General features: G+C 37.8%; 1 protein-coding gene across 1 annotated transcript in view; it reads left to right on the top strand.

Annotated features, from left to right (window-relative positions):
• NPEPPS (aminopeptidase puromycin sensitive) overlaps positions 1–22,796 on the top strand; it is a 78,236-nt gene that overhangs the window by 53,185 nt on the left and 2,255 nt on the right. Inside the window, exons 10-21 of the mRNA XM_046675511.1 lie at positions 133–237; positions 653–713; positions 3,340–3,449; positions 6,430–6,493; positions 8,680–8,819; positions 10,615–10,749; positions 12,228–12,447; positions 16,865–17,007; positions 17,453–17,509; positions 20,354–20,461; positions 20,954–21,109; positions 21,339–21,386. Of these exons, the coding sequence (XP_046531467.1) occupies positions 133–237; positions 653–713; positions 3,340–3,449; positions 6,430–6,493; positions 8,680–8,819; positions 10,615–10,749; positions 12,228–12,447; positions 16,865–17,007; positions 17,453–17,509; positions 20,354–20,461; positions 20,954–21,109; positions 21,339–21,386 (1,347 nt within the window). The remainder of the gene's footprint in view (positions 1–132; positions 238–652; positions 714–3,339; positions 3,450–6,429; positions 6,494–8,679; positions 8,820–10,614; positions 10,750–12,227; positions 12,448–16,864; positions 17,008–17,452; positions 17,510–20,353; positions 20,462–20,953; positions 21,110–21,338; positions 21,387–22,796) is intronic.

Genomic DNA, 22,796 nt, shown 5'->3' with positions numbered 1-22,796 from the left:
TATACATTATGAGTGATCTAAAGGCAGAAAAGAACTTTATGAGTTAGAAGGGTTTTCCTAGAAAACTTTTTATGTAATTCAGTATTGTGGCTGTCTGCTTCTGTCATAACCCTGAATCACACTGTCTGCCAGGTCAGTGTGGGCCATCCTTCTGAAGTTGATGAGATATTTGATGCTATATCATATAGCAAAGGTGCATCCGTCATCCGAATGCTACATGACTACATTGGGGATAAGGTAAAAAAGCAGTTTAAAAAGTTTTCCATTCTTTTATGGTAAATCATAAAGTTTTGCATGGAAAATTGTTTGGTTTTATTTAGATTAAATTCCTAAGCAATTTTTCTAGAATCTAGAAGGATAGTACCCTACTCTGGCTTGTCTTTATTTCTTTTTAAATTGACTATTGTGGTGTCTTAGATGAATAATGTGCAAAATATGTTTGGAGGTGGGTGGGAAGCTGGTATAAAACTTAAAAAGCAGAAGTAGAGGGCAAAAACTATGCATTCTTAAATAAAAGTCAGTGGCCATTAGAGGGATTTTTTTTTTAGTGAATCTGACACTCAAGTAATTTGAGTAAATTATTTGAGTACTAATATGCAAATAATAAGTTCTGAGGTTTGACTCTTGGATTTTAAAAATTGTGTTTTCTCAGGACTTTAAGAAAGGAATGAACATGTATTTAACGAAGTTCCAACAAAAGAATGCTGCCACAGGTAATCTTTAAGATTGAGATACAGGGGCCGGCCCAGTGGTGCAGCAGTTAAGTGCACATGTTCCACTTCGGCTGCCTGGGGTTTACCGGTTTGGATCCTGGGTGTGGACATGGCAGTGCTTGGCAAGCCATGCTATGGTAGGCATCCCATATAGAAAGTAGAGGAAGATGGGCATCGATGTTAGCTCAGGGCCAGTCTCCCTCAGCAAAAAGAGGAGGATTGGTAGCAGTTAGCTTGGGGCTAATCTTCCTCAAAACAACAAAAAAAAAGATTGACATAGAAATGGAGAGATGGCAATTTATCCAGAATGGGACATTTAATTTTTTCCTAAATGCTTAACTTTTCATGTGATGGATAGGAAATAAAGTTGACTTAGTTGAAGCCACATGTTAAGTCATGAATCAACATGAGTCGGGATCCATTATCCTTTTGGTCATCCTCTAGTAGTCTGCTTTCCATAGCTCGGTGTTTTGCCACTTTAAAGAGTCTGAGAACTTCTGTTTACCTTACCAGAGCTTGTTCTTTTTGGTGATTTGTTGGTTTTGTTGCCCTAAATTGACCATTAGCCATTAAAATAGTTACAAATTAACCATTTTTAGGAGTGAACTTATGGAACTAGAGTTTCAGTGAAGTGAAGTCTTAAGATTTTCAGATGATCTGTAATTTATTGGCTATCAGAGTCAAGAGGAAGAATAAAGGGGGCCAGCCCTGTGGCTGAGTGGTTAAAGTTCCCGGCGCTTCTCTTTGGCAGCTTGAGTTTGGGTTCAGATCCCAGGTGCAGACGTACTCCAGTCATCAGCCATGCTGTGGAGGTGTCCCACATACAAAGTAGAGGAAGATTGGTGCAGATGTTAGCTCAGAGCCATTTTTCCTTAGGCAAAAAAAGAGGAGGATTGGCAATGGATGTTAGCTCAGGGGGACTCTTCCTCACAAAAAAAAATTAATTAATTTTTTAAAAAAGGAAAAATAAAGGTATAGGAGTTGATTAAATGTGAAAAAGAGCAAGAGCCAAGAGTTTTGAGTTCTTCAGTGAAGAAAAATAGTTTAAAAAACAAGATTTGTGTAATGTCATTAGTGTCTAATAGAGCAACAAAAGTTCAGAGAGGCCTGGCCATGGCTGTTCCTGAGGTTTGTGACCTGTGAATTAAAAATATGCTATCTGCCTCTCTGTTCAGGACATGATGTAACCTTGACTCCTCCCTGCCCCCCTTGTAAATTTCCATCTTAGTTTGTAAAATAGGCGTTCTGTTCCTTAAAGCAGTGGTACAGAAAAATGTACTCTTGGAAGTTTTATGAGTCTTTTGCATGTGTACATATAATGTATCAGGAAAAAACCTTGTGCTTCTTAAACTCTAATGTCGGTACAATCACTTGAGGTCTGTTAAAATGTTTCTAATTCAGTAGGTCTGGGGTGAGGCCTGACGATCTGCATTTCAAACAAGCTCCCAGGTGGAGCCGTTGCTGCTAGTTTACCGGCCACAGTTTGGTCTACCAAAGTGTAACTGGTACAAGGTGTACCATGTAACTTTTTTGGCTTATTTTTGTTATTAGTGAAAGACGTTTCAGTTACTATCCATGGTTTTGTCCTCTTGCAGCAGTTCCGGTGCCCTCTGTCTGTCCTCACTGCCCTTCCCTTAATCCATGCCTCCTGATCTCGCCACTGGAATTCTGCAGTTGCTACTAATTCACTACTTCTTGCCTTGCCCCACTCTCTTCAGTTTCGTCTCTCACGCTGAGGCTAGCTAGGGTTATCTTTCTAAAGTGAATATCTAATTGTATCACTCTCCTGATTAAAAATAATTGAGATGCCACATTCCCTTCACTATAAAGTTTGTACTTTTTTGTAAACTATACAGAAACTTGAACAATTCACTCCCTGCCTACTTTTTTAGCCTCACCGCCTGTTACTCCCATAATTGTGCCTCTGTCTTCAGCTTATTGAACATATTGCTGTTATTGATACTTTCTTTTTTTATACTTACCTCTTTGTGCATAGACCACTTATTCTGTCTACCTGAAATGCCCTTTTTCCCTTGTCTGTCTGCTGAACAACTCTTCTTCAAGATGCAGACCAAAAGTCAACTCCTTTATTTTCTTTGGACTTTTCTTTCAGTGCTTTTCCTCTGTTCATGCCCCCATTATAGTATGTATCACCTTGTATTGCTATTTTGCTTACAGTGTTGTTTGACCATATGGGATTTACTTCAACCTCATCAGCATTGAATTTTTTTTTTTACTTCTATTAATTGAATGGGTATAATGGTTTTAAATTTGTGAATGATTGTTATTAGTGATCTTGAATATATTTCCATCTTTTTGTTTCTATTTCTTCTTGTTTGAACTTAGTTTGTCTTTTATCATAATTTGTATTTTTTTTGTAATTTTTTAATAAATTGGAACAATTAAGAACATGTTAGAGTATAAAATGAGTTTTTTTATAGTAGAGTTTACTTAATGAGGGAGGCAAGGGGAACATTAATTTGGCCCACTGTTTGTTTCCTGAGCCTGAAAGAACCAAAGAATTGGTCAACAATGCAGTGTGAAAAATTACATAAAATTTATGGTTTGTTTAGGAAAATAAAAATGTAAACATTTTAGATTTTCATTGTTTGTGTTTATCTTCTAGAGGACCTCTGGGAAAGTTTAGAAAATGCTAGTGGTAAACCTATAGCAGCTGTGATGAATACTTGGACCAAGCAAATGGGATTTCCCCTCATTTATGTGGAAGCAGAACAGGTAAACTTATAAAAAGTCTTTCAATTTGTCTAATATTGTTATTAAATGAAATTCAGTCGGTGTTATCCAATTTGCTTTTCTGTACTTTAAGTATTCTAAGTAATATTTAAACCAGTCTTTGTACTCTTTTCTCAGTGATTTATTCTCTCTATACTATATGGTTTGCCCCCCACATCATTAAAATTACACATGCTTATGGTAGAAAACAAAATGTTGTCTACTCTCATTGTCCCCAAGGAAAATACTGTAAACTTGTTGATATAATTCTAAAATCACCAAGTGGGTTTATTCCAGGAGTGCAAGATTGGTTTAACATTAAAAAACCAATGTATTGATTCACAATCACTACATTAAGAGAATCAAGTTAGAAGAACCACATAATTACCATAATAGATGCAGAAAAAGCATTTGGTAAAATTCAATACCCATTAATAATATCATTCTTTAATTATTTTTTAACATTGGTTGGGTGGCACTGTGATTTTGATTAGAATTACACTCATATTAGTTGAACTATTATCTGAGTTGAGAAAGTTGTATTTCAAAATGAATTGTCCTCCAACAGGACTGAGAATTATATGTTGACCTTTCATGCATACCAGAGAGTTTATCTTCACTTAGTTGAATTATATGAAATTGTGAAACTGTTCTCTTAAATTTCTTTGCCATGGTTTTGTGAGCTGCATAGGAAATTAATTACTGTTCCTTTTTAGGGAGGAGGATTCATATCTCTTTTTTTTGGCATGTGTTTGTTCTCATGCTTCTGTATCGTCCGTAAAGCTAAGTATTTTTTACAAAGACGTTCTCACTGTGGCAATCCTAGTTAGTAAATTTGCTTTTCTGTACTTTGAGAATTCTAGGTAACATTTAAACCAGCCCTTGTACTCTCAAAGTGCACCCAAATTTACATGGTACATTATAGTGCTTGCAAGTTAATCTTTCAGAGCCACATCTTAACCTTAAACATGATTATATTTTATAATAAAGTATACACATTGGAGAACCTCTCAGTTAGATTGGCTGCAAGCATTTGATAAGGCAATTTAAGGAATGCAATCAATCATATTTGGTAGAAAAGAATACCTATAAGTTTAGTGACCTACCATTTGTGACGATTCTGTTTCTTTCTAGTCTTCTTTCTCCACTTTGGACTAGTCTGTTACGGGAGATGACGGATCAAACTTGACGTTCACACTTTATATGGACTGACGAGTAGCTTTCATTTTACCTATTTTAAGAAGAATAATATACAAAGATGATTGTTCTTTTCACCTCTGGGGATTTCATTCCCTCAAAAACTACCAACACCTCAACACTGTTAAACTATTTACTGATTGCACATAAAGCAGACCATTGGGCCATACGTTTTTCAAGTAGAGCACACTTTTAAGAGCATAATAGTTGATCGGAAGAGAGGATAGTGATACCCGACTCCCTCCCAGTGTTATCCAGACTCAGTTAACTTTTCTATCAAGCTACTATCAAGGTCTTACTTTATTTGCTTGGTTGTTTTTTGTCCACAGGCACAGCCACAAACATCCTCCATTTTATGTTACAGTAAAAAACCTATCTATGATTCTTAATTCTTTTAAAAATAGGAGAGCTCTGCAACATATAATATCTTGATTATGATCTATTTCTCACTTTATATTCCCTAAATTTAAATATTTTTGCTTTATTTCTGAATCAATTTAAAAGTCACCTTTCACCTTTTTCAAGGAAATCTATGTGATAATTAATTAATCAGTGATGTAGTGTTTAAGTTCATTAGTAGTCAGTTTATCCACAAATGTAGTTGGCCCAGTTTTACATTTGATTTAGGTGATCTCAAATCTCTTGTGTTATTTAAAATGTTCTAGGGCATAGTAACAAATGATAAATTAAAACAAATGCATGTTGAAGTTTGTTTTTTTTTTTTTTTTAAAGTTTGGTACCTGAGCCAACAACTGTTGCCAATCTTCTTCTTTTTTTTTTTTTCTCCCAAATCCCCTCAGTACATAGTTGCACATTTTAGTTGTGGGTCCTTCTAGCTATGGCACGTGGGAGGCCGTCTCAGCATGGCCTGATGAGCAGTGCCATGTCCATGCCCAGGATCCGAACCACCAAAACCCTGGGCCACTGAAGCAGAGTGCACAAACCTAACCATTCAGCCAAAGGGCCGGCCCCAGTATTTTTTTTTTTTTTTAAAGATTTTATTTTTTTCCTTTTTCTCCCCAAAGCCCCCCAGTACATTGTTGTATATTCTTCGTTGTGGGTCCTTCTAGTTGTGGCATGTGGGATGCTGCCTCAGCGTGGCCTGATGAGCAGTGCCATGTCTGCGCCCAGGATTCGAACCAATGAAACACTGGGCCGCCTGCAGCAGAGCACGTGAACTTAACCACTCGGCCACGCGGCCCCAGTATTTTTTAAATGATGTGCTTTTCCTTGTTGCTTCTAGCTTTTTAGTTTTTTGCAGTTTTTCCTCCCACTTTTTTTGTGTTTCATTACGAAGCTCATCCTTTGAAACAAGATGTGTGCTTCCTTTCTTGTTTATCAATCATTCTAAAAATTTGAATTCTGAATATTGAGTTCACGTGCTAATCTAAGGTTGCCACTTTTTGGAAGTAGACTAAAGACATAACCTTCCTCCATAAAAATTAAAATAAACTTGCTGTAGTATTATTTATTGTTATGTATCCCTTTGAAAACATTAAGACTTTAAAGTTCTCATCTGGGTACAAATCTCTTCTGAAAGGCCAACAGTATTACACAGAACCTGGCCTTCTATTTAGAGTATTGTTATATTGAGGCCTAAATGAGAAATAGTGACTTTTCTCCTATTCTGTAGTATCATCATCTTCACCACCATTGCATTTTAGGTACTCATGAGACATTTGGTTGTACTGGTTTTACTTTCTACTTTTTCACAGAAATTTTGCCCCCTCCAAAAAAAGGAAGAAAAAGGGTTGATACTACTATAGCCTTTGTTTTGCCTCTTTAGGTAGAAGATGACAGATTACTGAGGTTGTCCCAAAGGAAGTTCTGTGCCAGTGGACCATATGTTGGTAAGCGAATGGCTATAAGTGGGAGCTGATCAATGAATTTGGATACCATATCAGTAGTGTTCCAACTAATAGGAAATAATTATCCATTTTTAAAAATTTTTAATAGAATTAAATAAAAACAAGGAAATGATAATAGAATAAAAATGAAATCTAGGAAATCAAAAAAGGAGATTCATGAGGTATTTGATTTTTGAAATTCCATGTTTCTGTGTGTTATTGGAGGCTATAATGAATGAAGAAGGATAGGAACACCCAAGAAATGATGTATTTAGCCTTAATCTCTAAAAGAAAACTTGGTAGGCATTTGTGTGGGTGGCTAATTTTTTTTTTAATTCTTGGGCGTAGTAAGTAAGTAACTAAGTAAACAAATAAATAAAGCCCAATGATTATTTAGATTTATTATGTAGCAATCATTGTGCTAAGCACTATAACTCACCCTTATTTTATATTCTCAGCAACCCTATTAGGTAGGTGGTATTAATTCCATTTTAAAAATGAGGGAGCTGAGGCACAGCTAGGTTAGTTAAATTGCCCAAGGTCACCTCTCTAATGAGTTAAAGAGTAGGAATTCAAACAAAATAGTTGGATTCCATGAATTTATACCCTTAACTACCACTCAACTCTGCTTTTTCGAGTATTTCTACGTGTCATTAGACTCTTCTATGAGGAAATTAAAGATTAATTGAAACTTTCTCACTTCCTTTAAAACAGTAATTCTCAACAGGGGGAGATGTATATCAGAATCATGCCTTTTCATGTTCCGCATACCAAAATATGAAACACTTTACTTGGGTTAAGAGGTACGGCCTTCCACTCTTAACCTTCCTTAGCATTGAGAATTACTCGTTTAATAAATATGCCTGAAAAGCCAGATGACAGGTCTGTTATCCAACTGAATCTCTTAAGTGTCACAGTTGCTGTTTTCTCCCTCATGCCTGCAATCTGCACTGTAGGACTGACAGGCTTTTCAGGTTTTTCTAATACTCTGTGACCAATATGGGCAGTATTAAAACCTGAAATATCCCAGTCTCAGGAGGAAATTTTCATTTATGGTTTAGCCTGATGACATAAAGCTATGTAACTTATTAAAACAGTTCCATTAATGTACTGGACAATGACTTTTTTTTGTTTGGCATCTTTTTTTTAAGATTTTATTTTTCCTTTTTCTCCCCAAAGTCCCCCAGTACATAGTTGTATATTTTTAGTTGTGGGTCCTTCTAGTTGTGGCATGTGGGACGCCGCCTCAGTGTGGCCCAACAAACAGTGCCATGTCCACGCTCAAGATCCGAACCGGCAAAACCCCAGGCCGCTGAAGCGAAGCACATGAACCCAACCACTCGGCCATGGGGCTCGCCCTTGTTTGGCATCTTAATGTCAAGTCTCTTTTGCTGGCTGATACCTGAGAGAGTGTATGTACCTGCCTTACAAAAGCTTTGGCTTTTAGATGTGACTCCTCAGTGGTTGACTCCAACAACTCCCAAGGTGTAATCCTGTCCGTCACAGAAATAAAAATCAACCCTTCAGTGTTTCAGCACTGTATATACCTCTTAAGGACTGCACCTTAGAATTTGTTTTTAAATGCTATTTAAGAGCTTTCACCTACTTGAAATTTTTTTTCTAAACAGTGGCCCTGAGCTAACATCTGTTGCCAATCTTTTGTTTTTTCTTCTCCCCAGAGCCCTTAAGTACATAGTTGTATATTCTAGTTGTAGGTCCCTCTAGTTTGGGGATGTGGGATGCCTCCTCAGCATGGCTTGATGAACGGTGCCATGTCCACACCCAAGACTGGAACAGCGAAGCCCTGGGCCGCCCAAGTGGAGCCTGCGAACTTAACCACTGGGCTACAGGCTGGCCCCTGAAATTTCTTTCCACAGTTAGATCATTGTTGTCTCTATTGCTCTGTAAATAGAAAACAACAATTAAAATCATGGTATTTGTAATTCTACAAATGAGTAGGCTGTTCTCTCTTTTTTCAGACTGTTGTGATTTTGTAAATTCTCCTCCTCCTTTGCACGTATATTATTTAGGTTACCTGGAAGACTTCATGTATCATTAAAAATGAGCTATTGGCTTAACAGTTAGACTCAAGCCTGTGCGTAGAACACCAGTCCTTTCCACCTTACCCTCCATTTCTTCCAGCGAGAAATTATCTTTCAAGTCTTTTATTTGTTCTTCTCTTCCTTAAGGAGAAGACTGTCCCCAGTGGATGGTTCCTATCACAATCTCTACTAGCGAAGATCCCAACCTTGCCAAACTGAAAATTCTAATGGACAAGCCAGAGATGAGTGTGGTTTTGAAAAATGTCAAACCAGACCAGTGGGTGAAGGTGAGTCCAGAAATGACGTGGCCATTTTTATCTTAGCTAAATTGATTTATTTTTCTCGCTTCCTTTATACATTTTATGGCTGAGTTTAAATTCTACTGCTTCAGTTTAGACTAGGACTTGCAAAGAAAAAAACATTTCTAAACTTTCCTGTGTGAAATTTAGGGCTGATTTTCAAATAGTATTGTGTAGATGTTTGCCCTATGTCAAGTGAGGGAATGGTAGATAAGTGGATACAAAGGGATAGGATTAAAGAGGGGGGAAAAAATGGACTATGTCTGAAGTTACATTAACCAAAACATTTGTAGTCTTGCAACTTCAAACTGCCCTGTCATCGTAATGACATGTTGACTTCAATGATGTGTTGTCATCGTATGTGTACAACTATAATCAAGTGAGATCAGACATATAATAATCAGTTTGTGTCACTGAAATGTGAAATTCCCTAGCTGGTGGTTTAAAACCATTTCACAAAATAAGAATCATGAAATATTATTTTTCATTATTCTGTACTCTGTACCTTTCATAATAAAGTATCTACCACAAACTTTTCTTCAATTAGAGGTTACTAATTGGAATTATACATTGTCTCAGACTTCTGTGCTTTTCTCAAAAGAGCCATTTCTCCATTTTAGTTTTTAAACTATATATTTTTAAAATATACGCAGTGGAATACTATATTACCATTTGAAATGATAATCTGGAAGATTATGTAGTAATATGAAAATTTTCTTATAAATGAGAAAAAGTTATATGTGATTGTATGATTATAATTAGGTAAGTGAAGGTGTTATTCCTACAGTGAAAGATAAAGGGAATCAATAAAATAAAGTTGTATAGAATTTTGAGGTGATTTTTTAATATTTATATAAAAAGAGTAAAATATGTATCTTATACAATTATTTTACCATTAAAATATTTTGTATATAAATATTATCCAAAATATTTTTGATTGTTGGTAAATAGCCTATAGAGAGTAATGATAGTCAGTGATTACCTCACTCTAAAAATCAAATGAAATTGCCTTTTAAGTTCATGTAATTCTTTAAAATCCAGGACCTGACAGTTGTTATTCTGTTGAGGCTCTGGGCTCCATGGATCAATGTTTGTAGACACTTAGTCTTCCTCAGAGATTCCACTGTCCAAGTGTTTTTATATATAATAAATATTTTCTGTAAACTTAAAACTATCCACTGAGTTAGAAATAGAAACATTCACATTATTTCCTCCCTCCCTGCCATGTTCTTCCTACTGTCCCTCACTTTGGCTTTCACTATGTCAAGTTTCTGTTTTCTTTTGCCTCTGTATTCATCTTTGACAACTGATTTCTTTTCATTCCTTTTTTTTTTTTTTTTTTTTTTTGGTGAGGAAGATTGGCCTTGAGCTAACATCTGTTACCAGTCTTCCTCTTTTTTTTTTTTCTCCCCAAAGTCCCGGTATATAGTTGTATATCCTAGTTGTAGATCATTCTAGTTCTTCTATGTGGGATGCTGCCACAGCATGGCCTGACGAGTGGTGGGTAGGTCTGTGCCCAGGATCCGAACTGGTGAACCCTGGGCCCCCTAAGTGGAGAGAGCAAACTTGACCACTCAGCCACAGGGCCAGCTCCTGACAACTGATTTCTATCTTTGTATTGTTTCATTTTAATCCCTGTCTGTTTAATCCCTGATTAAGCATATATGATCTCTGTTGTTTTCCATCCAGATCTACTAAAACCAGAACTCCTTTCACACCTATAAAAGATTGATTTTAAAAATAAATGCAACTGTTTAATAATACCTACTGGATATCTTTTCAGTTAAACCTGGGAACAGTTGGGTTTTATCGGACCCAGTACAGCTCGGCCATGCTGGAAAGTTTATTACCAGGCATTCGTGACCTTTCTCTGCCCCCTGTGGATCGACTTGGATTACAGAATGACCTCTTCTCCTTGGTGAGCTTCTCTCAAGTAGTATGATGGATTTTGTTGATTAAAGGATTTTGTTTTTCCTGGAGTGTCTGACTGAAACATAATTAGGAGAATATAGTTCTTCCTAAAGGTCGAAAGCCTTTGGGACTAGAGCAAATGACTAATTATTAATTAACAGAACAAGATTAGACCTATATAATTTAGCAGAAACAAATCCCATTTCACTACTCCTAAGCCAGCTTTTTGAAATTGTATTTAAACTTTCCTTTGTAAGGCAAAAATTCTTTTCAATATAAGTAGATATAAGCCTTGAAGAAATTTCCCTACTGATGGGGTTTTTTGAAATAATTAATTCAGAGCGATTTATATTTTTCTAAAAAAGTGATGGTACTTTGCTGGGAAAGTCTGGAATTTTTTAACATTCTGTTACTGCTCAAATTATAATAGCCCATTAGCTTTAGAATTATTTATATTTGGCTTTGTTCCATAAAAGATTTAAAGCAGCAGTTAGTAGTATTGTCTTTATGACTCCAACATAAGTTAGATAATTTCTACATGTCTTTGACTGTGATAAAATTGTCAGATTCCTCCTGGTATTCCTTTAAATTGGACTTGAAATTTTCCCTCGCCTCTGCAGTAACTGGTTTTGGATTCCTCCTTTGAATAAACACAGAGTAGCACTGATGCACAAAACCTCACATCTGCTGATCTCATTGCTGAGAGAGACCTGTCCCAGGAGAGTGGTGTGTTTGTGCAGTTGGCTGCTGTGACAGAAGTTCTTTTTCTTAACTCTATTAGTCAATCCTGAAAGGACTCTGAATTCGTAGTGCCTTCCAGTTTCCTTCTTTTAGAAATGAGTAAAGGACAGACTGAGGTTGACACAGTTTGCAGGTCCAGTTTTGAAAGAGCCTCTGTCAAAAACCAAAGCCCCAACTATTTCTGCAACTTATCTGAGTGTATGAAAATTTTCAAAGGAAAAACAAAGCCAAGGCCCCAGAAACTGAATAAAAATAGGAAGTTAACTGCTTTCTTTCTCTTTTTTTGTTTTTTCCAAATTGGTGGAACTTTAGCTTTTTTTTGAGGAAGATTAGCCCTGAGCTAACATCTATGCCCATCTTCCTCTACTTTATATGTGGGACACCTGCCACAGCATGGCCTGACAAGTGGTGCCATGTCCGCACCCGGGATCTGAACCGGCGAACCCCGGGCCGCCAAAGCGGAGTGCGCAAGCTTAACCACTATGCTGCCGGGCAGGCCCCATGGAATTTTGGCATATTTTTTTAAAGTGGCTCTTTTATAAATAACAAAAAAGTAAATAAGGAATGTTGTCATGGTAGGACTTTTATTCTGTAAAATTCTGTAGTGTTCTGAACTTATATAATCTCATTTCCTCTAAACCAAAGAGATTACTAACTAGCAGTAGATAATGCCAATGCATGCTTGTGTTTTTTGTTTTGTTTTTGTTTGAAGACTAGATTAATTTATGTTTTTTCCTATCCCAGGCTCGAGCTGGAATCATTAGCACTGTAGAGGTTCTAAAAGTCATGGAGGCTTTTGTGAATGAGCCCAATTATACTGTATGGAGCGACCTGAGCTGTAACCTGGGGATTCTCTCAACTCTCTTGTCCCACACAGACTTCTATGAGGAAATCCAGGAGTTTGTGAAAGATGTCTTTTCACCTATAGGGGAGAGACTAGGCTGGGACCCCAAACCTGGAGAAGGTAATGGATGTACTGAGTGGGGAAAGAATTGATCAGAAATTGGTCCTTTTTACTCAGCTGTGGTAACAATATCAATAGCATCATCTTTGTATCTGCTGGATGTTACTATGTATTCAGCTGGCCAGAAATTAAGACTTAGGTCTTTGAAACCTACTGGTGAAGTTACATGGTCACTAACATAAAAACAGTGGAGGTTATGTGTATTTGTTGCGAAATATGATTCGTGCACAAAGCAAATGGTGAAAATGAGAGTCTTTTACAGAGTTCCAAAGGCCCATTTATAGTCAAGAAAAGCTAAAAGGAGTTTCGGATTATCTTATTTGTTGTTAGCATAGATACCAGGCACCTTATGTGTAACTGTAAAGGTGCTGGGAGACACAGGGCCCAGCTTTCTGAATTAGGGAAGTTATTTGCTTTCTAAATGTGTTTTTTCCTCTATGATTATCTCTTTAATCATGTATTTACTCTTCTGTTGTCATTTAGATGTTGGGAATGGTGATTTCAGGGCTTTAAATATAATTGTTTTCTACCATCTGCTAACAACTAAAGGTGGTATTTCCTTCCTGACCAGTCTTGATCTGGGAGTTCTTAGCAATAAGAACAATAGTAACAGTTACTAGAGTTCTGTGTCTTTCTTTCATTGATTCAGTAAACATTTATGCACCTAGTAAATGCCAGGTACTATTCTGGCAGCAGGTGGTACCACAGGAAACAAAGCATTGCCCTGTGTGGCTTACATTCTAGTGGAAGACACAGCAAAAAAATATATGATATTTTAGGTGGCAACAAGTACCATGAAGAAAAATAAAGTTAGGTAAGGTAGATAAGGAGTGGAGAGCAGTCAGGAAAGCAGTCACTAGTGAGGGGGTATTTGAGCATAAGCAGAGACCTAACAGAGAGAGCTATGAGGATACCCAGGGGGAAAGTGGTCCAGACAGGGAACAGCAAGCACAAAAGACCTGAGGCAAGAGTATACTTGGGGTGTTTAAGGAATGACAAGGAGGCTAGTAAGGTCAGGAGAGAGGGAGGGAGGGAGAGGGGCAGTGGGAAGCAGATCAGCTCCTATAGGACCTGTGGGAGATAGAGTAAAAGGTTTTTACTTTCACATTTACTGATATGAGAAACTGAGAGTTTGAAGCAGAGGAACATGATGTAATTTACTTGGCTGTGTGAAAAACAGACTGGACTTGGGAGGCAAGAGAAGAAGCATGGAGACAGGTTAGAAAGCTGTTTCAGTAATCTAGTTGAGGCGCTGGTTGCAACTAGCACTTGTGGGTAGTAAATTCTTTGTATGCTTTGAAGGTAGAACTGAACATATTTGGTGGTGCACTGACTGTGTAATGGAGAGAAAGAGAGGAATCATCAGATTTTGGCCTGAAGAACTGAAAGAGTGAAGTTGCCATATACAAGGACGGGAAGACTGTCATAGAAGTAGGGTTGGGTGCAAGAGAAGCAGGACTTTGTTCTTGGACATGTTAAATTTGAGGTCCTTTTAGACATCCAAGTGAAGAGTATCATGCCTAGAGGTCCAGGCTGAATGAATACATTTAGTGTTTAGATGGTGTTTACAGCCATGAGACTGGATGAGATCACCTAGGACCTGAGCGTAGTGGGAGAAAAGAGGTGTGAGGACTAGGCCCCGGGGCAGTCCGGGGTTTAGAGATGGGGTAGAAGAGGACGAGTCGGCAAGAGACACTGGCCAGTAAGGAGAGAGTCAGAGGGAGAGGGGTGTCCCAGGAGCCTTAAAGAAGCGGTGCAGAGGGAAGATGATTAACTGTGACAAATTCTGCTCAAAGTCAGGCAAAATGATGAAGGAGAATTGATGATTACATTTGGCAAGTTCTCTGGAGTGGTGGAAACAATAGGGGTTCTCCAGAATGGGAGGAGAGGAAAAAAGGCAGCATATTTAGACAGCTTTTTAAAGGAGTTTTGCTACAAGGCGGATCAGAGAAAAGGGGATAGTCTGGAGAAAGATATGGGGTTAGGGGAGGCCTTTTTTTTTTAAGTGGGAGATTTTATAACATGTTTCTGTGCTGATGAAAATGATACAGTAGTAATAGGGAAAGTCATGATCTGAAAGAGAGGGGTGGTAGTTGCTGGAGTGATGGCTGAATACTTGAGAGGAGTCGGGATCCATTGCGCAAGTGGAGGAGTTGGCTTTAGATAATAAGAACACAATTCATACAACAAGACAGGAGGAAGTATATGGACACAGATGCAGGTAAATTGGTAGATGTTGCACATTTATGGTGATAATATGTGAAACTCTTTTGGATCAAAAACACCTTTATGAAATAGGGAAAATGTCTTCAGTTTCATAATTTTACAGAGGGAAGAATGAAACAGTGCCTGTATCACACAGCAAGTCAGTGCCAGAGCCAGAACTGTAAATTGGTTCTTCTTAGAAGAACCTTCATGAGTGTCCAGTTGTGTTGTCTGTTGACCTCCTATGGTTTTGTTAAATTTATTTTTTACTGAGTTTGAGTTAAATATAGCAAAATGCACAGTTTAAATGTTACAGTTCAATGACTTCTTTTTTTTTCCCTGCTTTATCTCCCCAAATCCCCCCTGGTACATAGTTGTATATCTTAGTTGCAGATCCTTCTAGTTGTGGTAGTTCAATGACTTTTGACAAATGTCTGCAACATTTCCATCACCACAGGAGGTCGCCTCAGGCCTCTTTCCGATCAGTCCCTGCCACACTGAGTCGTTCCCTACCCATCCCCCAGGCAAACACTATTCTGACTTCTTTCATCCTAGGTTAAAATGGTCTCTTTAGAACTTCATATAAATGGAATCATAATATACATTCTGTTCATTTATCTGACTTCTCTCACTCAGTATAACGTTCTTGAGATAAATTCAGGTTGTTCATTCCTTTGTGTCACTGAGTAATATTTCATTGTATGACTATATCACAACTTATTTTTCCATTGTGCTGTGGCAGATTTGTGGGCTAGTGTTAACTTCTTTTTTGAGATATAGTCAGTATACCATAAAATGCACCCTTTTAAAATACACAATTCAGGTTTTTTTAGTATGTTCACAAGGTTGCACAACCATCACCACCATCTAATGCCAGAACATTTTCTTTACTCTCAAAAGAAACTGCATGCACACTGGCAGACACTCCCCATTCCCTGGCAACCCCAGTGCCAGGCAACCACTAATCTGCTTTCTGTCTCATGGATTTGCCTATGCTGGACATTTCATGTAAATGGAATCATACCCTGTCTGGCCTTTTGTGTCTGGTTTCTTTCACTTAGCATAATGTTTTTAGGGTCATCTATGTTACAGCGTGTATCAGTACTTCATTCCTTTTTATAGCCAAATAATATTCCATTGTGTAAATGTACCACATTTTGTTTATCAGTTGATGGATGTTTTGATTGCTTCCACTTTTGACTGCTATGAACATTTGTATACAAGTTTTTGTGTTGACATATGGTTTCATTTCTCTTGGGTATATAGCTAACAGTAGAATTGCTAGGTCATATGGTAACTCCAAGTTTAACCTTTTTTTTTTTAAAGATTTTATTTTTCCTTTTTCTCCCCAAAGTCCCCCGGTACATAGTTGTATATTTTTAGTCGTGGGTCCTTCTGGTTGTGGCATGTGGGATTCTGCCTCAGCATGGCTTGAGGAGCAGTGCCATGTCTGTGCCCACGATCCAAACCGGCGAAACCCCGGGCTGCTGAAGCGGAGCACGTGAACTTAACCATTTGGCTACAGGGCTGGCCCCAAAGTTTAACCTTTTGAGGAATTGCCAGAATGTTTTTCAAAGTGGCCACACCATTTTACATTCCCACCAACAATGTATGAGTGTTCTAATTTCTCTAATCCTTGCCAACACTTGTTACGGTCTTTTTTTTTTTTTTAATTCTAGCCATCCTAGTGGGTATGAAGTGGTATCTCATTGTGGTTTTGATTTACATTTCCCTAATGACCAATGATGTAGAACATCTTTTTATGTGCTTTTGGTCATTTGCATATCTTTGGAGTACCCAACCAGATTTTGATTTTTAAAATCTGAGATTTCAATTTATTATACGCAGATGCTAGTTCTGAATGTGGCCTTTCTCTGAATCTTGAGTCAAAACTGCATAATTTAAGGCTGTTTCTTTTACACATAATCCTTAGCAGTATAATTACACAATGGTGGGAACATTTAGTGAATTCAGATAGCTGGCATTTGTGACTTTAGACAAAATCAGCAAATTTATTTGCTGTCTTGTCTGTTTAGCACTTTATTTCACGCTAATGATTTGAGAAATTTAAATCAAATATTCTCTCAACTACTAAGGTAATTGTGTTTGTTCAAGATTGTTGACATGATATAACAATTATAAGATATCTATGTGGCATATTTGTAAAATAGGCTTTTTAAGTAGTTCTGTGTCTCTCTTATTTCTCCATCAGGCCATCTAGATGCACTCCTGAGGGGCTTGGTTCTGGGCAAACTAGGAAAAGCAGGACATAAGGCAACCTTAGAAGAAGCCCGCCGTCGGTTTAAGGACCACGTGGAAGGGAAACAGATTCTCTCCGCTGATCTGAGGAGTCCTGTAGGTTTTCATAGTAAAGTACCTTGATTTCTTGGTGACTGCATCATTCTGGGTCATGTGGAACGTACTTAATAGTGACCAAAAATGACCTAAGTACTGACCTACAAATCGTGTCTGACTATATTTTAGTATATGCCGTTTAGGTGGTTTGTAGCCAGCTTCTCATTTGTTTAAGGCTTCTCAGTCTGCACTGCAGCGCTGAAGGGCGGCTATCACTGCGCCCTCCCCGAGAGCTGCCCTGCTCTGCTGTGACTCCCTGCACGCATCCACCTTTCCCATTGTTCACGTGGGCTCTTGGCTCACTGCCACAATTTGTATGTAATGTCCATGCACGGCTGTTTACAATTTTTTTGACTTGCTCTCTGTCTTTTCTTAATATTAGAATATTTGGAACAAGACGCATTTAATCACATACCTTCTTTTCTGTTCCTCTGTTCTCTTTTAGGTCTATCTGACTGTTTTGAAGCATGGTGATGGCACTACCTTAGACATTATGCTAAAGGTGAGTGAATTTGGAAAGGGCTCTCATTTTCTGCTTTTGAACTTGGATTGACACAGACTGTGAGCTTTAAGTGGTTAAAAAAAAGTCCTGGCAAAAGAAATATATGCAGATGTGCAAATTGCAGACATGCAAATATTAAGAAACTGTGGGAGAAATATTTAATGTCTGTTCATGAATACAACCAATATGATGCCAAAGATCATCTTAAGTTTTTTCACTTCTTTGTTTTACTCACAAGTTTTTAAAAGATTTTATTTTTCCTTTTTCTACCCAAATCCCCCCAGTACATAGTTGTATATTTTAGTTGTGGCATGTGGGATGCCACCTCAGCGTGGCCTGATGAGTGGTGCCATGTCCTCTGCGCCCAGGATCCAAACCGGTGAAACCCTGGGCTGCTGAAGCGGAGCACGCAAACTTAACCACTCGGCCATGGAGCCAGCCCCTACTCACAAGTTTATCTTCTTAACACAGAAATAGTTATTTTGGTTAACAAGTCAAGTTCTTAAAAATTGCCTCTTCACTGTAAACTTTCGTGGAGTTCTGCCTATCTTAAACCAAAAATTTGTTTCTGTGCTTAAAAAATGATCACGTGTCTCAAGGATTTGAGCTATGCCAACGTCCCTTATGAATAGATAGGAAATTAATTCACCTACCTGCACAGCCTCTGTAGTTTTCCCAGCATGTTGGCATATAATTTAAACTCTGGCTTAGAAGAAAAATTGGTAAACCTTTCCATATCCTTATCATGGCAGTGATCTGTAGAGTCCTCATACGGTGCAACACGAGCTGGCTCCATCCCTGGCCTGCAGTTATCAGCCGAAGAAGTAACTTGACAATACTGGTTGCATTAGAGGTGGAGGGAGCTGATTCTACTTTTTACCATCAAATAAAGTGTGTGAAATATACCGAAATACCCAAATCATCTATCAGCCCTAAAAAGCCCATTTGTTAAAAGAGCCGCACTTTGGAGGATGAACAGGGTAGGAATGGGATGTGCTTTACCACCTTACTTTACTGAACTGAGAGCACTTTTCTGGTGCCATGTGAGTCAGAATTGCAAATCTAGTTTCTAGTATTTTGGTTTTAAACAAATCTTATTTATATTATTAGAATGTTTTTAAAAATATAAACTTTATTAAGAAACTACATCTCAAAATGTACTGCCTTAATTACCCATCTTGTACAAGGGTTTTCTTTCCAATAATTTGAAAATTGTACTTTGGGAGTACCTTTCAGCTAAATGACATTAAGGGCCCTTCTCACTCTTACTATCTGTGAACTGTGCACTATGGATCTTGTATTTCTTTGCATATGAAGTGAGATATTTTGTATTTCTTGTCTGTTCCATAAAGGTATGTGACAAAATTGGGATTCAGAAAATTTCATGACATACCTTGACATTTTCATGTAATGGCATAACTTTTAAGAATTTATACTAGTGTGTATAGTTAATATGAGTTTTCATCTGTTTAACATAAGGGAGCTCATGATAATTCAGCTTTACTATGGAAAGAGCTATAATGAAGGCAGAATCAGGGTTCTTCAAGAAACCAATTGGTGAGAGATGAGAAGGGTTGTTTTCTCTGGGTAATTTAGGAATAATGAAGCAGGATAAAAAATAAATTTAATTTGGAGTATATTTGAAATGTGGTATTATGGTGCCATCTAGTGGATTAGGTAAACCAGTTCTTCCTGGAGAAAAAATATTTCCTGAAAGTCATAGTTCACACTTTGAATGGACCTTAGAAATCATCTCTCTACCTCACTCACTTTACAGATGGGAAAACTGAGACCCGGAGAGGTTAAGGACTTAGTCAAGATCACACAGCTAGTTAGAGGCAAAACTGAGACTAGAACCCAGGTCTCCTGACTTCCTGTCTGTTTTACCACACTGCTGCCCAAAAGAGTCCAAAGGAAAGGAAAAGGAAACTGGGAGCTGTGATGGGGTCTCCAGACACTGGTCAGTGTTAAATCTTCAGGGGAAAACAAGGTCAAGAAAGTCTATAAGTTGTCTTAGAGAGATATCTCACATACATTTGTAGTTGTAATTTTTAAAAAATATAGTAATGTTTTGTTTCTGACTATGAGAAGAGATTTTATATATGCACTATGGAAGATTTAGAGACTAGAAAAGCATAAAGAAGAAAATAACTTAGCTGTAATAAAAAAAAGAAGCAGTTCACAAAAATAGCACATGTAATATCTTATTCCTGATTTGGTAATGTATATATAGTAATAATTTAAAGTTTTCTTTATGATTCTCTATTTTCCTAATATTCTGCATTCAGCATGTGCTGCTTTTGCAGTTAAAAAATGTGATGATGTATAATCTCATTGATCAGAGACCATCACTGCTTTTTCTCTCTGCTTTTTTCATTTAATATATCAAGAGCATGTTTATGTCATCAAATATTCTTAAAATGTTACTTTCAATAATGTATCTTATATATTTTTCACTATTATAAATTACTTTGATGATCTTCAGTGGTATTAGTAATGATTAGTTTGTTCATCTAATATAGAATATTAGTCAGACATCAATGATGTAAAGAATTAGGCCATGGCAGGTGTACCCCTTAGATCTTGATGTTAAACTCCTCAGAACTGAGGACAAGCCAATTGTGTAGTGAGCACTTACGTCTGATGACTTATTATAATGACATATGGCAAATTTAGTTCCCAAACATCTTGAAAAGTATTATCTTTTGTTAATTTCATACCCTGTAGTCTTAGCCCGTGAGAATGTAGAGCAACAGTTTCACCTTATTTGGGGATAAGCTCATATAACATGTGCTGTAATTTACAGGGGAGAGTTAACTAGCTCTGTCTGTTTTTTCACTGTAGCTTCACAAACAAGCAGATATGCAGGAAGAGAAAAACCGAATCGAACGAGTCCTTGGGGCTACTCCTTCACCTGAATTAATTCAAAAAGTCCTCACATTTGCACTTTCAGTAAGTTACGGTGAAAACCACTTTTAGAGAGAATTGTTACCCACTGATCTGTGGCAAGCGTCTTTGATTCACTGTCCTCTTAATCTGCCTTAACCCTGGGCTAAGGCTTCCTCTTACTAGGAAAACTGGAATGAGCTTGTTAGTGACCTCTATATCTCCCTCTAGAGGTGTGAGTTGGAATAGTTGGGAGAGGAAATAAACTGGAAAGCTGACTTAGCCCTGGGCCTGCTTTCTGTCTCTTGCTTTCTTTACCCTGTAGGAGCCCAAGCAAGTACCCTTTGAGCAGCTTGTTTGTATCTGTCTCAATGCCTCATTCTCAGTCTCAGTTTGGCTGATCTTTAGGCTGCTGGAAGCTTCTGCTGCCAGTTATTCCTAAAACAAGGAATGAGTGTCTTCAGTTTGATTACTTGGGTACCTCAACAGTATTTGCCCTTTCTGGCACCAGAAGATGTTTTGGATACAGTAGACTTTTAGTTCTCTTTCTATTTTTAGGAGGAGGTACGTCCACAGGACACTGTATCAGTAATTGGTGGAGTGGCTGGAGGCAGCAAGCATGGAAGGAAGGCTGCTTGGAAATTTATAAAAGACAACTGGGAAGAACTTTATAATCGATACCAGGGAGGGTTCTTAATATCCAGACTAATAAAGGTACGTGAAGGTTTTCATTCTGAGGAACTTGCTTATCATGGATATTATTGAGAGACATGTATTGAGAGAATTTCCTTAAATGGTTTTTAGCTTTATTAAAGAGCTTCTCTGTCACCCATCCTGCACCGTCACAAATTAAACTGAAGTGGGGAAAGAATGATTGGTTTCTAGGGTGGTTTGTTCTTAGCCTCTTTTAGTTGCACTTATATTTAAACCATTGTTTTTTCAGCTGTCAGTTGAGGGGTTTGCAGTCGATAAAATGGCTGGAGAGGTTAAGGTAAGGAAAGTACTGTTTACTTTTCCCTTTTCAATCTAGTAAGTAAAAACACTAACTAACCAAATTGTAATTGTGGAGTGTTGGGGTAATGTACTTTATTCGTGTCTCCTATGTTTTTTCTTGGAGAAAGAAAGCTTAAGTTGTATCCTTAATATTTGAAGAATTTAGAGTTGGAATCATCTTTGAGGGCATTGAAATATGCTTGAAAGAATGTGGCACTTGGAGTTAGTCAAGCTGGGTGTGAATCTGTGCTCCACCTCGTGTTAGCTGTGTGACTTCAAGCAGGTTTTTAACCCCTGTGAGCCTGTCTCTTCACCTGTAAGATGAGGTAATGATAAGATTGTTATTCAGATTAAGAAACAGAGGGCCTAGAACAGAGTAGGTCCTTGAAATTAGCTCTTCTCCCTCTCTAATGGCTTCATAGGTCTGTTGTATGCACAGTAAGACAAGACGACTGTGTAGGGACCTTCCTCTTAGCACTTACAAAAGTTGGTAATCAGTTTAGTGTGGACTTATACCTGGTAAAGGTCAGCATTTGGGGGAAAAATCTACACTGATTAGGAAAATCTTAACTTTAAGCGTTCCATTGCATTTAATTGCAAAGGATTTTTAAAATGTCACTTTCACATTCATCTTCTTAAAGGCAAGTGGGTTATTGGGTGTGAATTGTGAAGTTCTCAGAGCTGTGTTTGGTTTACTCTGTGAGCCTTTGTTAGGAATAAGATTTTAAGATTTCAGATCTTGAGAAAACAGTGAAAGATTTTATCTGTGCCTTCATTTAGTTTATATTGTATCATGTAAATAATTATTTGATTGTAAAGATAATAACTATTCTGAAGAAGAAATACATATAATGGGCAGTGGCCAAGCTGAGGCTGTAAGACAGGCAGAGAGGCCAGACTGTGGAGGGCTTTGGAGGCCTTATTAAAATTTCCTTAAGAATGGAAAGCCTTTGACAGGCTTATAAACAAAGGAGTGACTTGGACTGATTTGCGTTATAAAAATTTCAGTCTGGCTGCAGTGTGGAGAATAATTTGGAATGGGGAAGAGAAGATGTTGGGAAGCTAACTCTCCAAGCAAGGAAGTGTATCAGCGTGGAGGGGATGGAACAATGAAAGAGATTCCGGGGCTGGATTATGTTAACCTTTAATTCAACAAATATTTACTGAGTGGCTTCTCTATGTTGTGAACATGTCTCAGGGACGAAGAAGGAAGAGTCAAGGATAATTCCCAGGTTTCTCGTATGTAAATAGTGGCACTATTTGTTGAGATGGAACGAGAGGAAGTCTTGTATCTCACTCAGGCCCTAAGAACCCAAACATGATAAGGAGACCTGGAGCAAGAGCCATTGTCATCTGTGTAAATAAGGTTATTGATTTCTAAAAGGTCTGGACTTAATCTGATGAATTA

The sequence above is a fragment of the Equus quagga genome, chromosome 11, assembly GCF_021613505.1.
Source record: "Equus quagga isolate Etosha38 chromosome 11, UCLA_HA_Equagga_1.0, whole genome shotgun sequence".
NCBI lineage: Eukaryota > Metazoa > Chordata > Mammalia > Perissodactyla > Equidae > Equus > Equus quagga.
The sequence above is the reverse complement of the archived record's forward strand: the minus strand, read 5'-3'. Positions and strand labels throughout refer to the sequence as shown.